Source organism: the organism of the source record quoted next, unplaced genomic scaffold, assembly GCF_019419815.1.
Source record: "Pyrus x bretschneideri cultivar Hongxiangsu unplaced genomic scaffold, Pyrus_bretschneideri_v1 Contig5, whole genome shotgun sequence".
Lineage (NCBI taxonomy): Eukaryota > Viridiplantae > Streptophyta > Magnoliopsida > Rosales > Rosaceae > Pyrus > Pyrus x bretschneideri.
In genome coordinates, this window is record NW_025999787.1 from 7,361,751 (window position 1) to 7,374,247 (window position 12,497).

Consider the following 12,497-nt stretch of genomic DNA (forward strand, 5'->3'; position numbering starts at 1 on the left):
GAATTATCAACTTTAAACAAATCAAAAAGAACAAAATCATGACAAGACAACATCATGGTAACCAATATTTTCTCACTATCAACTCAAGTCACCCAACTACAACTCGGCATGGATAAAAATATATAGAGCATAACTGTAATTTCACTCCGTCCTATTTGCATTTGTAGCAGTTGCAGTATTTAGACTTGTGCTTTTGAAGCAATGTTATACTTGCATGAAAAATAAAGACCCTACATCTTTTGCTGATGTAGATGCTAAATTTGCCTACATCCTATATACTAAAACTCAGTTTTTAGAGGGCACTGTTGATGACCAGTGGGTAGACCTTTTTTGGCCCCTCGGTTTCTCCCCGCTCTCCTGATGTAGAGAAAATTTTCATTGTGATCGGAATACGGATGATACATCATGTGTTTTTATATAAGTGATGAAAAATTGTATTTTTTAAGTTATTAAATTTTTACCACACATATCTCACCATTTGTATAAATAACATGCAGTGTATAATCTCATATTCTAGTCACATTGAAAAATCCCTCTGGATTGCTTCCTGCAGTGGAAAGACGGTTTTGCCTGTTCTTTCCATGCCTCTGTCACCTTGAGGAAGAGTTGCCCGCCTTTCCCACGTGTCGATCATCGATGGACCTGCTTTCGACTTCTCTGCTTTCGCTTCTCTCTATCGCCCTTCTCAGTTTCTGCTATTCTTAACTCTAGCTTTCTCTGTCTCCAAAATGGTGATTTTTCTCGCCCTCCAACCTTTCATCTTTCTCTCACGAATTATCGACAACGGTGTTTTCTTGCCGGAAAAATCACTCAGCCGCTACAACTTTTTTCAGGTTTTCAATTAGATTCGTTTCAATTTGTTTCCCAGAAATGTTGGCATTTCCTGTTGAGTTTTACGGCTTTCTCAGTGTGGGTGTTTTATTTTTTTTGTGGTTTTGGATTTGAAAATGGGTTTTGTGTTTATGTTTGCTTGTTGTGATTCTGTTTGTAGGCTCGAATCCTCTTCTTCTTCTTCTTCACCCAAACCAGCAGCCCCACCTTTGATTGTTACCGACGGAAACACCACGAATTGAGGCTCAACATCAATACTGTAACAGTTATAAGAAAAGAGCTCCAAACCCGCAAAGGTATTTTTCTTTTTCTTTTTTTTTGTTCTGGGCTTTGAGCTGTTTGGATACTGAGAATAAGTTTTTCATTTTTTTTTTCGTTATTTTGTTTCTGGGTTCCCTTCAATTAAGAGAATTAGGGAATGGATTTAGCGTGAATTTAAATTCTGGGATATCCCTTGAGGAAAATCTTAGATTTTTCTGTACTTTTTTATTTTAATGAATATTTGTATTGATTCACTGACCACTTTTTTATTTAGTAGGGGAAAATGGAATGAGGCGATTGAATGAGGCAGTGCGGATAAATTTCTTTAGTTGTTGCCATGATAAATGAGGGTTTACTTTGATGCCAAGGTTATGAAAAAAGAGCGGTTTGTACAGTAGCCATGTACATATAAGTATATATTTTCTCTGTGTGTGTTTGTATCATTTGTTTTGATTGTGATTCTTGGTTTTGTGATTAGGATTTTTGGAAGGAGGCTTCGATTCGATTGTTGGAACAGACAATATTTATCAAGTCTTCGATGGGTCAGTAGAAGCTGACTGCTTGCGAAGACAAGAACATGAGTATATATTGCATTGGAATTTATTGCGCTGTAAGTAGCTTTATAGGCATTGTATGCCATTGCAAATACATCAGTTTATATAGCAGCACAGTGATTACAAACATGGAAAATCTAAAATAACTTTAACTATCGTGCTTGATTCTAAACTTTTCTAATCTTTGCATATAAAGAGTTGACGACTAGGCAGTGATTTCGATTGAGCATCAGTTATTTGCACCCCCTTTCCCTCCTTACATAATTGAAGTGCTTTTGACTCTCTGTGGTTATGAGTTACAAGATCAAATTGTGAAATTCTTCCATTTGTGTTTCCTTTTACAAAAATTAAGATAGAAAGGGAATGCTATTGGAGGTTTTTGTTTTGATATTCATATGTGTACTTTAGTTGGTACAAAAAAAAAAAAGGAGATTTAGTTTTGAACGGTCAAAATTTGGTAATTATACTAAAATTATTCAACTATTTTGTTTGTTGTAGGCGTGTGAAATTAGCAAGACACAGAATGGGGAACTTACTACTCAAGAAACCAAGTGTTAAATAGACTATGAAGTCCTAATAAAAATATAGCATTTGAACTTGTTGACTCTTTGAATCCTACTTTTGAGCTTTTGGTACATAGTTTTGAAATTTTTATTTGGCTAGAGAAGGGGGAAGAATACAGGAAGAGGAGAATTACATGCTTTAATAGAAATGCTGCATTCTTATTTGTGTAACTGGTTACAGGGTTGCAAAAACAGTTGAGTGCTGCTGTTTGTCTCTTCATGGTTTCGTCAAGCTCTAAAAAACACTGAAAAGAATCAAACTTATGGAGGTAAAACAATCAAAATTTTGACTGTTAATAGACGTCGGGTTTTAGACTGTATATGCTTTGTAAAAAAAGCTTAATCTGTTTTCTGTTTTACAATTATGCTTTTTTTTTCAGTTATGCATAGCTTTGAATGAAAAAAAAAAAGAAATTTACTTTTACTGTTTTGTGTGTTTAATTTGTAATTTCACTTCTTGCTGCAGATTGTTATGGAAGCACTTTACATGAGCTACAAAGTGCTCTTGGTCAAATAGAGAAAAAAAAGAAAGGTGAGTCGGGTTGTTAAATAGTGTAAAATTTTTAATTTACAAATGTTTGTTAGTTGTGTTAATAATTGCTTTTACATGTGTGTGCTGGTATGTGTATCATTCTTTTTGCATATATATGTTGGCATGCTTCATGAGTTGACGTGCTTAAAACTTAATGTTCTTTGCTATATATGTGTGTGTCATGCAACTTAATGATCTTGATTCATTGTATGTTGTTTATATTACTTTTCCACAAATAGGTTTCACACAGGTACAAACAAGTTGCCGCTTCAACAAATAGGTTTCACACAGGTACAAACACAATGATTATTTTCCTTGTATGTTGTTTATATTACTTTTCCACGCTCTTTACAATCTCACTGTAATTTTCCTTGCATGATCATTCAGTCATAAGATAGTATATCCAATTTCTAATCCCACACCATTGTACTACAAATAAATACAAACGTAATACTTTTTTAAAGCATATTCTCATCGTTTTAATCCACTTTGAATATTAGTATTCAATTTGCTCTAGTTGGGCTCATCAAATTTGGTAACAATGTTAACTCTCTATCATACTTATTTAAGAATTGAGTATACAAATTAGGTTGTTGATATGTTTCCTCATTTCTTCATTGGTAATTTGTATTTTTGCTTATTTTCCTTTCTTGGGAAATAAGTTTTGTATTAATGTGGTCAGTTTCTTTTGTTCAATTTCTGTTCTCTATGGATTTCTATCATGTGATTAGAGTGTCATGTAATTTTTTAGTGACACGCTCCAATCCCGATGTCCAGAAGACAGCGGGATGGCCACGTGCTAGCCGACACCTGAGGATGACGCAAGCCATTTAATGAATGCATATACCGAGAACATGTGAAACATGCATATAAATTTCGTGCAAACTACACAATGTAATATTCAAATATAACCTTACCAAAATAATATAATAATATTCAGCTGTCAAATAAAATGCTAGTGATAATGCATGACATGTTCAAAGTATACATTTAATTTAGAATACAACGGAAGGTGTGACAAAAAGTGTTATTACAAGTAGTTTCAAAAGCAGAGAAGATGACACGATATCATTGGTAGGGGAATGCCTCGTAGCTCGGATCGTATGCTTCATTTCTATGTCCTGAGGGGGTGCAAAACAAAACATGAGTGGACTAAGTTGATATATAAATAATGCTGAATGGGGGACCTCAGGTACCCATGCTGCACTCACCGTCGTGGGTTGTCGAAAAGTTGGCCGAAAAAGTCCTTGGTGTTGCCGTGGATAGCGGCGCGTGTGCTCCATGCATTGGCATCGGCGGCCTTGCACGCGCTCCCACGCGTAAGCCCACACGCCACTCACGCATGGCCTGGGTTTTAGGCTTCGTTGGGTTGCTAGGCCACGGATCCTGGGCTTGGGCCTGGGGTTTTAGGCTGGGCCCAAATGGATTTGGGCTGAGGGTTTAATGGGTCGAATGCCCAAGTCAGTACGGTCCAAGGGCTTGGGTTCTAACGGGCTTTGGGCTTGAAAGCCCAGCCCAAGTCTTTGGGTTTGAGGACCGGGTTCTCTTTGGGTTTTGGGCCGAGGGGAAGTGGGCTGGATTCTAATGGGTTTGGGCTTGGTAGCCTGGCCCAAAGGTTTGGGCCAAGGTACGGTTTCTTGGTTTGGGTCATTTTGACCCGGTTTCGACGAAAGGGAAGGTCGGAGCTTCTCGAGCTCTGTTCAATGCCAATTCCCAACCTTAGGGTGCGATCTAGCTATCAAATTGAAGCTTAGGAGGAGAAGAAGAGATTCATACCAATTTCATGACAACTGGTGGCCGGAGTTGGCTGAAAAACACCTTGAAGGCCATGGGTCGGAGAAGTTTGCTGCGTTTCATAGCTTCGCAGAGAAGAAGAGAGAGATAGAGAGAGATCCGGATAGGATAGGAGGATAAAGGGGCAAAATGGTCATTTTATAATTATGTTAAAATGATATTATACATAATTTGGGACGGGGTTTCACGTTCAGGTTCTAATATAATTTTTCCAGTGCCTTAACAACAAATTATGTCACTGTTGATATTGCAGGTGTCCAACTTGCAGAAATTATAAAGTAAAGCCACCACTTCCCTTAATCCGCACAAGTAAAATGTAGATAATTTTAACCCATATTGTATAAAAAAAATTAACCCGTTTTGTTTCATCATTCTATTACAGTATTATATGTCATTGCAAAAAATAAAATAAAATAAAATAAAATAAAAGGTCTATTGTCTGCTAAAAAAAACGAGAACTGTAGGCGGATAGATCACTTACATAAACAAATTAGCATAGTTAATCCTAATGCTATATAAGTGAGGTTACTGATTTGTTACCAGAGTTAATCGTTCGTGATTTCTATTTTTTGTGATTTTCCATTCTTAGCTAATATGTTTTTGTGAAGAGTTATTGTGGTGTGTGTCATGTGATTGAAGTGTCGTGTGATTACAAGTTTTAACTTGATATTCCACGTGTCCAGCTTTCACAAATTCTTTCGTACATTTCATTCAAATTGGTAATAGTTGTAAATAGATTTGAACATCTATAGTTTTAAACTTGCAACATTGTGCGAGCATCGATGCTAGTATATACTAAAAGATAAGGGCAACAAGGACACCAAACCCAACAAAAAGAGGACAGAATGGAGGAGAAGTTGGGGTATTAGCCAATTCCGACCGGCATCTTTTAGTGGGTTTTATTGGGTCCGTTTCTGGGAATGACATCCAAGAAAATGGACCAAGAACTAGTGCTACATGCTCAGGCCACTAAAATAACTCAATGTGCATGAGTTTATATTTCCTTGATTACAACAATATTATTATTTTAATTTTTTAAAATATCGACGCATAAGATGGTGTGTTGAAACTTGAAAGTTACTCTATGAATAGTATTTACCTATGCTCCTAAGTTCTTAGGTTTTATTCTCTCTTCTTTTTTTCTTTTTTTCACATAATCGTTTGTACAAATAAGAGAAATGATTTTCACACGGTTTCTTTTATCTTCACTTGTTTGACATGACTTCTCTTGTAAGGATTCTTCCTTTTTTGCATTCAGATTTCTTGAGCATGACGACTTACAAGTTTACCTCCCCTTCTTCATGTATGATTTTCATTTTTACCTAATCATTTTGGAGTTTTCTTTTTGTTTTACAGCTTGTCTTGCAAATTCTTATCTTTTATGTTTTATTTTAGAGGGGTTTGGTCCTCTTCCCCCACCCTCCCTCGTCTCTTTCTCTCTTTTTCTTGTATTTACTTTTTCAAGAAGGGATAAACTTTATGTCCCTCCTTTCGTTTTCTTGTATTTTCTTTTTCAAAAAGGGTAAGATGTATGTCTCATCCCCCTGTCCCTGCATTTTGTTTTTCTTGATTTATGAAATGTAAGATTTATGTCTTCCCTAACTGGATGTAATTTTTTTTTAATTTTTTCATATCAATAGATTCCCCTTGTACCACTTGAAGAAAGTTGAGGTTCTTCCATAAAATCAATTGGCAATGTACAGAGTAACTCAACTTACTTATAAGCCCATACAAGATTTATCTTCTCACATCAATGTGTGGTTCATTCTCAACATGCCCTCTTACGTGTGGCGAATTTTCAAGTCTTACATGTGAACAACACAAATGGGTGACGTGGAGCACGTGTGGCCGTTGGCTTCACACATGGGACAATCTACTCTGATACCATGAAGAAAGTTGAAGTTACACCATAAAACCAATTGGCAATGTAAGGAGTAGCCCAACTTATAAGCTCATGCAAAGATCTCTCTTTCCATCAATGTTGAATTCATTCTCAACATTGCCAAAGTTCTTAAAAAAAAAAAAAAAAAAAAAGTGTAGCATTTGCCTAAAACACAGTATCTTATGTCAAAGCATATCTCTGATCGAGATACATGCTTAAACAAGAGGGCACCATAATACTATAATCAACCCTCAAAGAATATTACAACACAAAATAAAGAGGCGGATTTCAAACGCCCTGTCAAGGCGGAAGATGTGGGTTTGAGCCCCGTCAAACGTGAAAAGCCTTTTGTTTTCTTTCAGTAGTTCACTCTTGTTTATTTTGTCTCAGATTTAGAGGAGCGTAGACAAAATCATAAAGGGGGGGAAAAGAGGGGGTGTTGAGTCGTTTGACCAGTTTTCTTTTGATTTTAAGTGTAGTACTAAAGGGTCCACGCTTTCCATGGTGCTACCTCCTCCTGGGCACCCTCTGTGTTTCTCACATGTATGCATGTGGGGACTCCCAACTCCCAAATGTTCATATTCTTAAGCTACATGATGAACAATCACATTAATTTCATATGTTAAAAATGAAACTGTTTTCCTAATCGAATAGATTCGTCGTTTTATTTAATTATTGAAATGTTTCTAACTTCAAAAAAAAAAATTATTTTCCTTTTATACAACACAAAATAGATCAAGGAGAAAAACCCTACGATATTCTCTCTCTCTCTCTCTCTCTCTCTCTATTGTACACCAACCACAACAACCATGACTTTATTTTGACCATCACCAAAATTTGTTTTACCAATCAAATTTTCACCAATTCTTCCTTAGACATTAAGCATTATTCATGCAACTTAATGATCTTGATTCATTGATTTAAATTCAAAAACAGAAGAAGGTTCAGATCTTCTGCTAATATTTTCTGCATTGATATCATGCTTATACATTAAAACTTTGTATTCACTATTTGGCTTAACATAAACTCATCAAAATACGAAATACTAAATACTGTAGTAAGTGTAAAATCCTACCTCTAAATAGAAGATGGTTAAACTTGGTTAACTAAAAGTTAAATCATCACTCATACATACATATATATATATATATATATGCCTCGATTATTTTCTATGAAACTTATACCTTGATTATTTAAAGAAAAATCTTTAGAATAACTAAAGACCCACAAGGTACCGCCTGTGTCGAAAGCACATGCATCTGTTTATTTACCTACGTCTTGAAAGACTTGCTTGCGTTATTTGTACTTTTACTAATTTTATTAAGTTTGAAATTGATTCATGGCTTGTGGTCAAATATTCCTTTAACAATGACTCACATGGGAATAAGTTTTATTTTTATTTTTATCTTCAGAGAAAAGCTTTTTAATTGTAATATTTTCCTATAACAAGGACTCAAATATTCTGTTAAATACTTAAATCTAATTAGTTTCTTCCAACAAATTAAATTAAAACTAACGTACAGAAAATAAGAACGAAACAAGTTTAGAAAATTAGATTAATAGGGCTTTGACTAGTCAAATCTCTTCCAGCAGAACATGATGAATTTATCTAATTACAAGATTCCGCCATCTCCTTCTTTCTTTGTTGAATTAGTTAGGTTATATGTTGTAGTAATTGAGTGAAAGAGTAATGTTTCCTTCTTAGTCAAATGTGAAATTATGTTTTTTGTTCTATTTAATGGAGATATCAAACAAGAGCCCTTTTGTACATCGACTTTCACGTTAACAGTTTTAACTTTTAACCATCTAACTTGTTTGCTAAGAAAACATTTTTCTTCACCAGAAGAAGAAGAATAAGAAACGCTACTAGAAGTTATGAAATGGTCAAATCTGATCAGATAGGGTTCCAAATTTCTTTTCCTTTCTAATGTCCTGCTTCTTGCTGGTTAAATAAATTTATTAGGAGAAAGTGTAACAAACTAACAATTAATCTTAAGAAGCGTATAACATAAATCAATTTCATGAATCCGAACATCTTATATGCATACACATTATATAAACTCGTATATGCTACACTTATTATATGTGTATTCCCCATGTATATATATAAGCACTAGTATAGTTACTTAGTTAGACCATTAAGATTATCTTAGTACAAAGTTTTGAAATTACATAGAAGGTATCTTAAAATTCATTAGATAATTAGTGCCCTAGCTTCATGCTCTTCCTTTTCACAGCCTAAAACAAATTAAAAAAAAAAACCGAAGAGAAAGCTGATCGGAGAGAAGAAGAATAGGAGGGATAAAAGATTGTGTTTAATTTGCAGCCAGTTGTCAGCCATGAACATGAAGTCATGAAGCATGCATGGGTAAAACGGTAGAAAGTTTAAGCACATGCATGGACAAAAGATTATTTGCACCGTTTAAACAGTAAAAAAAATCCAAGAATACTTCTCCATAGCTTTTATCTGATTTATTTTACCCAATGTTACTTGGTACTTTGGTAACAAGGTGCAAGTTTACTTCTGAGGTTTCAGTGGGAAAGTAAGACAGTGTAAGGAATTTTTCAGGGTGCATGGAACACGGAGTGGTACAAAATATATCATTATATAATTGAAGAAAAACTTTATTTTCAAGTGTTACTCTACTTGTATAATGACACATGGTGTACCATAAAGGATACTGAAAAACCTCTCATAACATAATGAAAATAGTAAAAAGAAATCATTTGAATTTTCAAAATCGATGTACACATACAGTTAAACCTCTATAAATTAATAGTGTTCGGATCAAAGAAAATCTATTAATTTAGCGAATGTTAAATAATCGATCGATTAATTAATAACTTATTAATTTATAAAGGTATTCTTTATTTTCTTAAATATTGTATATTGTATTTAGTTTCACGTTTTACAAACTAATAATTCTATGTATTTGTTTAATCAAGTAAATTCATGAATCTAATTATTTTTCTCAAGATTGTACACTGTTCAATGGATTACATTATTCAATTTTATGAACATTCAACCAAGCAAAAACTTTGTTTGACAAAAAAAAAAAGAAAAGAAAAAAGAAGAGCAAAAACTCTATTTAAATAAACAGAAGTCATAGTAAAACAACACATCATAAAGAAATCAGGAAATTATTATTTTATATATTTCATGGGACCTATTTGAATTTTTTATAACGCATTATCTTATAAATTTAGCGAATCATTAATTTAATACGGTATCATAGATTATTAATTTAGGATAGTGTTATTCACACATTCATTTGTATCTTTTACACACTCTTAATAAGTTTAGTCATTAATTTCTTCAATTCATTTTATTCGATGACCAAAAATTAAGAGGTATATATGTATGAGAAGTAAAAATAAATGTATATATAACAATATCCTTAATTTATCAGGTATTCACTTTTTATTGTTTCGTAAAAAAATTGGTACAACCATTCACATGAAAAACAGAAATAAGAATTGTACAATGACCAGGGTCCCCGCTCTCCCATTATTTTTTATCTCTTGCTCAGAGCTTTACGTGGTGTGCGTGATCCCAATATATTTTAATGTTGGAGCACCGTACAATAATAGTGTCTCAAGAAAAATAAAAATAAAAGAAAAGAGAGAGGATCTCCTCCTCAAGAATTATGAGGTGATGCAATGGGAAAAAGACCACGAGTCTACAGAGAAAACAATCAATAGGTTATTGAGATAGAGCCATCTGACACTAATCAAGAAAATGATCATTCCCATGATCCACCAATAAAATTTATTATACGAACATTTAAGAGTTGGAAGAAGTTAAAATTTTACGATGATAATGATTATGGGATTTTTTATTTTTTTCATTCTTACACATGACGCTACCTCATCTATCACATGTTCTTTAAATACAATAATTGAAAACATTCAAGCAAACCTTTGATTTTGAATCCTAATTCACACGAAACTAGCTAATAGGTTTATATTCGAGTTCATTTTAAATCTCATTTATATTTAAACAGTTAAATACTTTCAAATCTTGGTATGTGGTATCATTCAATAAATAAAAATGTTACGAATTGTTATTGTTGTGAAAATTTCTTTGAGTCGTATTGCCGTTTTTAGAAAAGTAAATCCTCCATGAAGTTCTACTTGTATAAGATATGTGGTTTGTAATGTGATCACTATACGCATGCACCTACAAAATAACACTACCATGTTACCATCTGCCAACACACTCCCTGCAACGTTATACCCTATATAATAACACCAATACCCCACTTACCGCACTCGCATCTCTCTCTCTCTCTCTCTCTCTCTCAACACATACATTGACATAAAGCAAACAAGTTGAGTACCAGCTGCCAGAAGCCAGAAGAGATCAAAGAGATCAACCTCAAGAAAATTTGAGCATTAAACGTACACATTATGGATGAGAAGTGGAAGCTACCAAAGAACAAGCACGAAGGCACTTCATCATCAAGTTCTTCTTCCAAGTTTTCCTTCACAAGAAGTTCTTCAACCAGAAGCACATCTTCCTTGCTGAGAAGCTATTCACAAAAAAACAATGCCTCTAGCTCCAAGTCTCCTCTTCCAAGAAGCTTCTCACAAAAGAACTCTTCCATCGGCCGCAAGTGTAGTAGTGTTGCCAAGGAACAGAAGGCTAGATTCTACATCATGAGAAGATGTGTTGCTATGCTTGTTTGTTGGCGCAAGCATGGTGATTAATAATTTTTAATTATGTTAGTGCTTGAGATTAAGCTCCATATGTACTTATTTTGCTTCATATATCACCCTCCTGTGAGATGGGTCGGGTTTGTAATTTCAAACTCATATATATGTATCAAATTTTCTCCCATCCGGTCAAGAGGAGATCGGCAACACACAAATTTCTGTAGTGTTTTATTTATTTATTTATTTATAATTTTTCTATTTTCGTTTTTGTTAGAGAATTGTCCTTTGTAATTACAATTAAGATGAGTTACAAGTGCTTCTGTATGTACATTGCAATAAATTATCATATTATCGAATACATGTCCAGTGTTCAAGTTCTACAATTGTACCATGATCACGAAATTGCAATCAAATCTCATGAAGGCCAACATCCATAATTTAGTTTTGTTTTTAATTTGAATTTGGTAATATTTCTGTTTTGCATCATTTTATTTTATTTTAAATTTTTTAAAGAGAAAGATTCCCTTTGACTGTTGGGGAATATAATAAGACATAGAGGTAACTCTCCTATCTTCCTTGGAAATGCAAGCCACACCTTTTCTTGCTTTGATGGTAAAAACTGAGTAAAAATTCTCTTTAGAAGTACTTTGTTTGATTTAATCTAGGAGTGTGGCTTGTATCCCATGTATTTCCATACACTAATCTCAAAGTGTTTTGTAATTGCGTCATATCACGTGTTGATAAGGCAGTAATGAGTCCAATAAAAGTAAATATCACCTTATTCAAGTTTGGCTAGTTTTCTTAAGCTTGTCTTAACTTGTTTCATATATGATTCGTGCTCGTGAGCTTAAAAAATTCCAGCTCAATACGGAATTAAAGTTGTTTCGAGCTATTTAGTATAAGAAGTTGGTTCGGTCTTGTAATGAAAATTCATAACTTGACAATATATTTTTTCGATAATTTCTAATGATGGAATGTATAAAACAAACACTATCACATGAAAATTTCAAGCATGCTACCTTAAGATTGTCATATAAATGATTTTTTTTTTCTTTTCTTATTATTGGAACTCTGTGGGAGGATAGGTGATCAAGCCGTAATAATTTCTTTAGAAACAAAATAAGATTGGAGACATGATATCAATCTCCGTCTTAAAAAAATTCAAATTGAAGATGGTCTCTAAACATAGAAAATAAAAATAGACATAACTTCAAAAGTTAAATCTTAATCATCATCTTTTGTTCCAAACAAACTTCTTTCATAGAATCTAACTCAAGTTGTCATGTGAAAAAACACAAGTTGCTTAATTATGAGCTTTACAAACCAAACAAACATACCAATGTTCAAGTTGGTTTGTTTCTTGTCGAGTTAAACATAAGCTTGACTTGTTTCTTTCACAAACTAAACTCTAACTGTTTTGGGCC

General features: G+C 33.8%; 1 protein-coding gene and 1 long non-coding RNA gene across 9 annotated transcripts; both read left to right on the plus strand.

Annotated features, from left to right (window-relative positions):
* Window positions 1-448: 448 nt before the first annotated feature.
* LOC108867720 lies at window positions 449-3,689 on the plus strand. 8 transcript variants are annotated; one of them, XR_007252522.1, is made up of 8 exons: window positions 449-731; window positions 834-909; window positions 992-1,127; window positions 1,367-1,702; window positions 2,391-2,478; window positions 2,676-2,741; window positions 2,981-3,032; window positions 3,493-3,689. It is a non-coding gene; the product is annotated as an uncharacterized LOC108867720 (long non-coding RNA). The 8 variants fall into 8 exon arrangements; XR_007252523.1 differs by having other exon boundaries at window positions 454-909; window positions 1,370-1,460; window positions 1,571-1,702; XR_007252520.1 differs by having other exon boundaries at window positions 455-909; window positions 1,367-1,460; window positions 1,571-1,702.
* A 7,017-nt stretch (window positions 3,690-10,706) lies between these two features.
* LOC125470247 (small polypeptide DEVIL 13-like) lies at window positions 10,707-11,566 on the plus strand. Its single transcript, XM_048569040.1, has one exon. It carries the CDS (start codon window positions 10,828-10,830, stop codon window positions 11,125-11,127), a length of 300 nt encoding a protein of 99 aa, XP_048424997.1. The 5' UTR covers window positions 10,707-10,827; the 3' UTR covers window positions 11,128-11,566.
* Window positions 11,567-12,497: the final 931 nt, after the last annotated feature.

What these genes read in the sequence shown, in the direction of transcription:
- LOC125470247 (XM_048569040.1), top strand. Translation starts at nt 10,828, where the DNA reads ATGGATGAGAAGTGGAAGCTACCAAAGAACAAGCACGAAGGCACTTCA.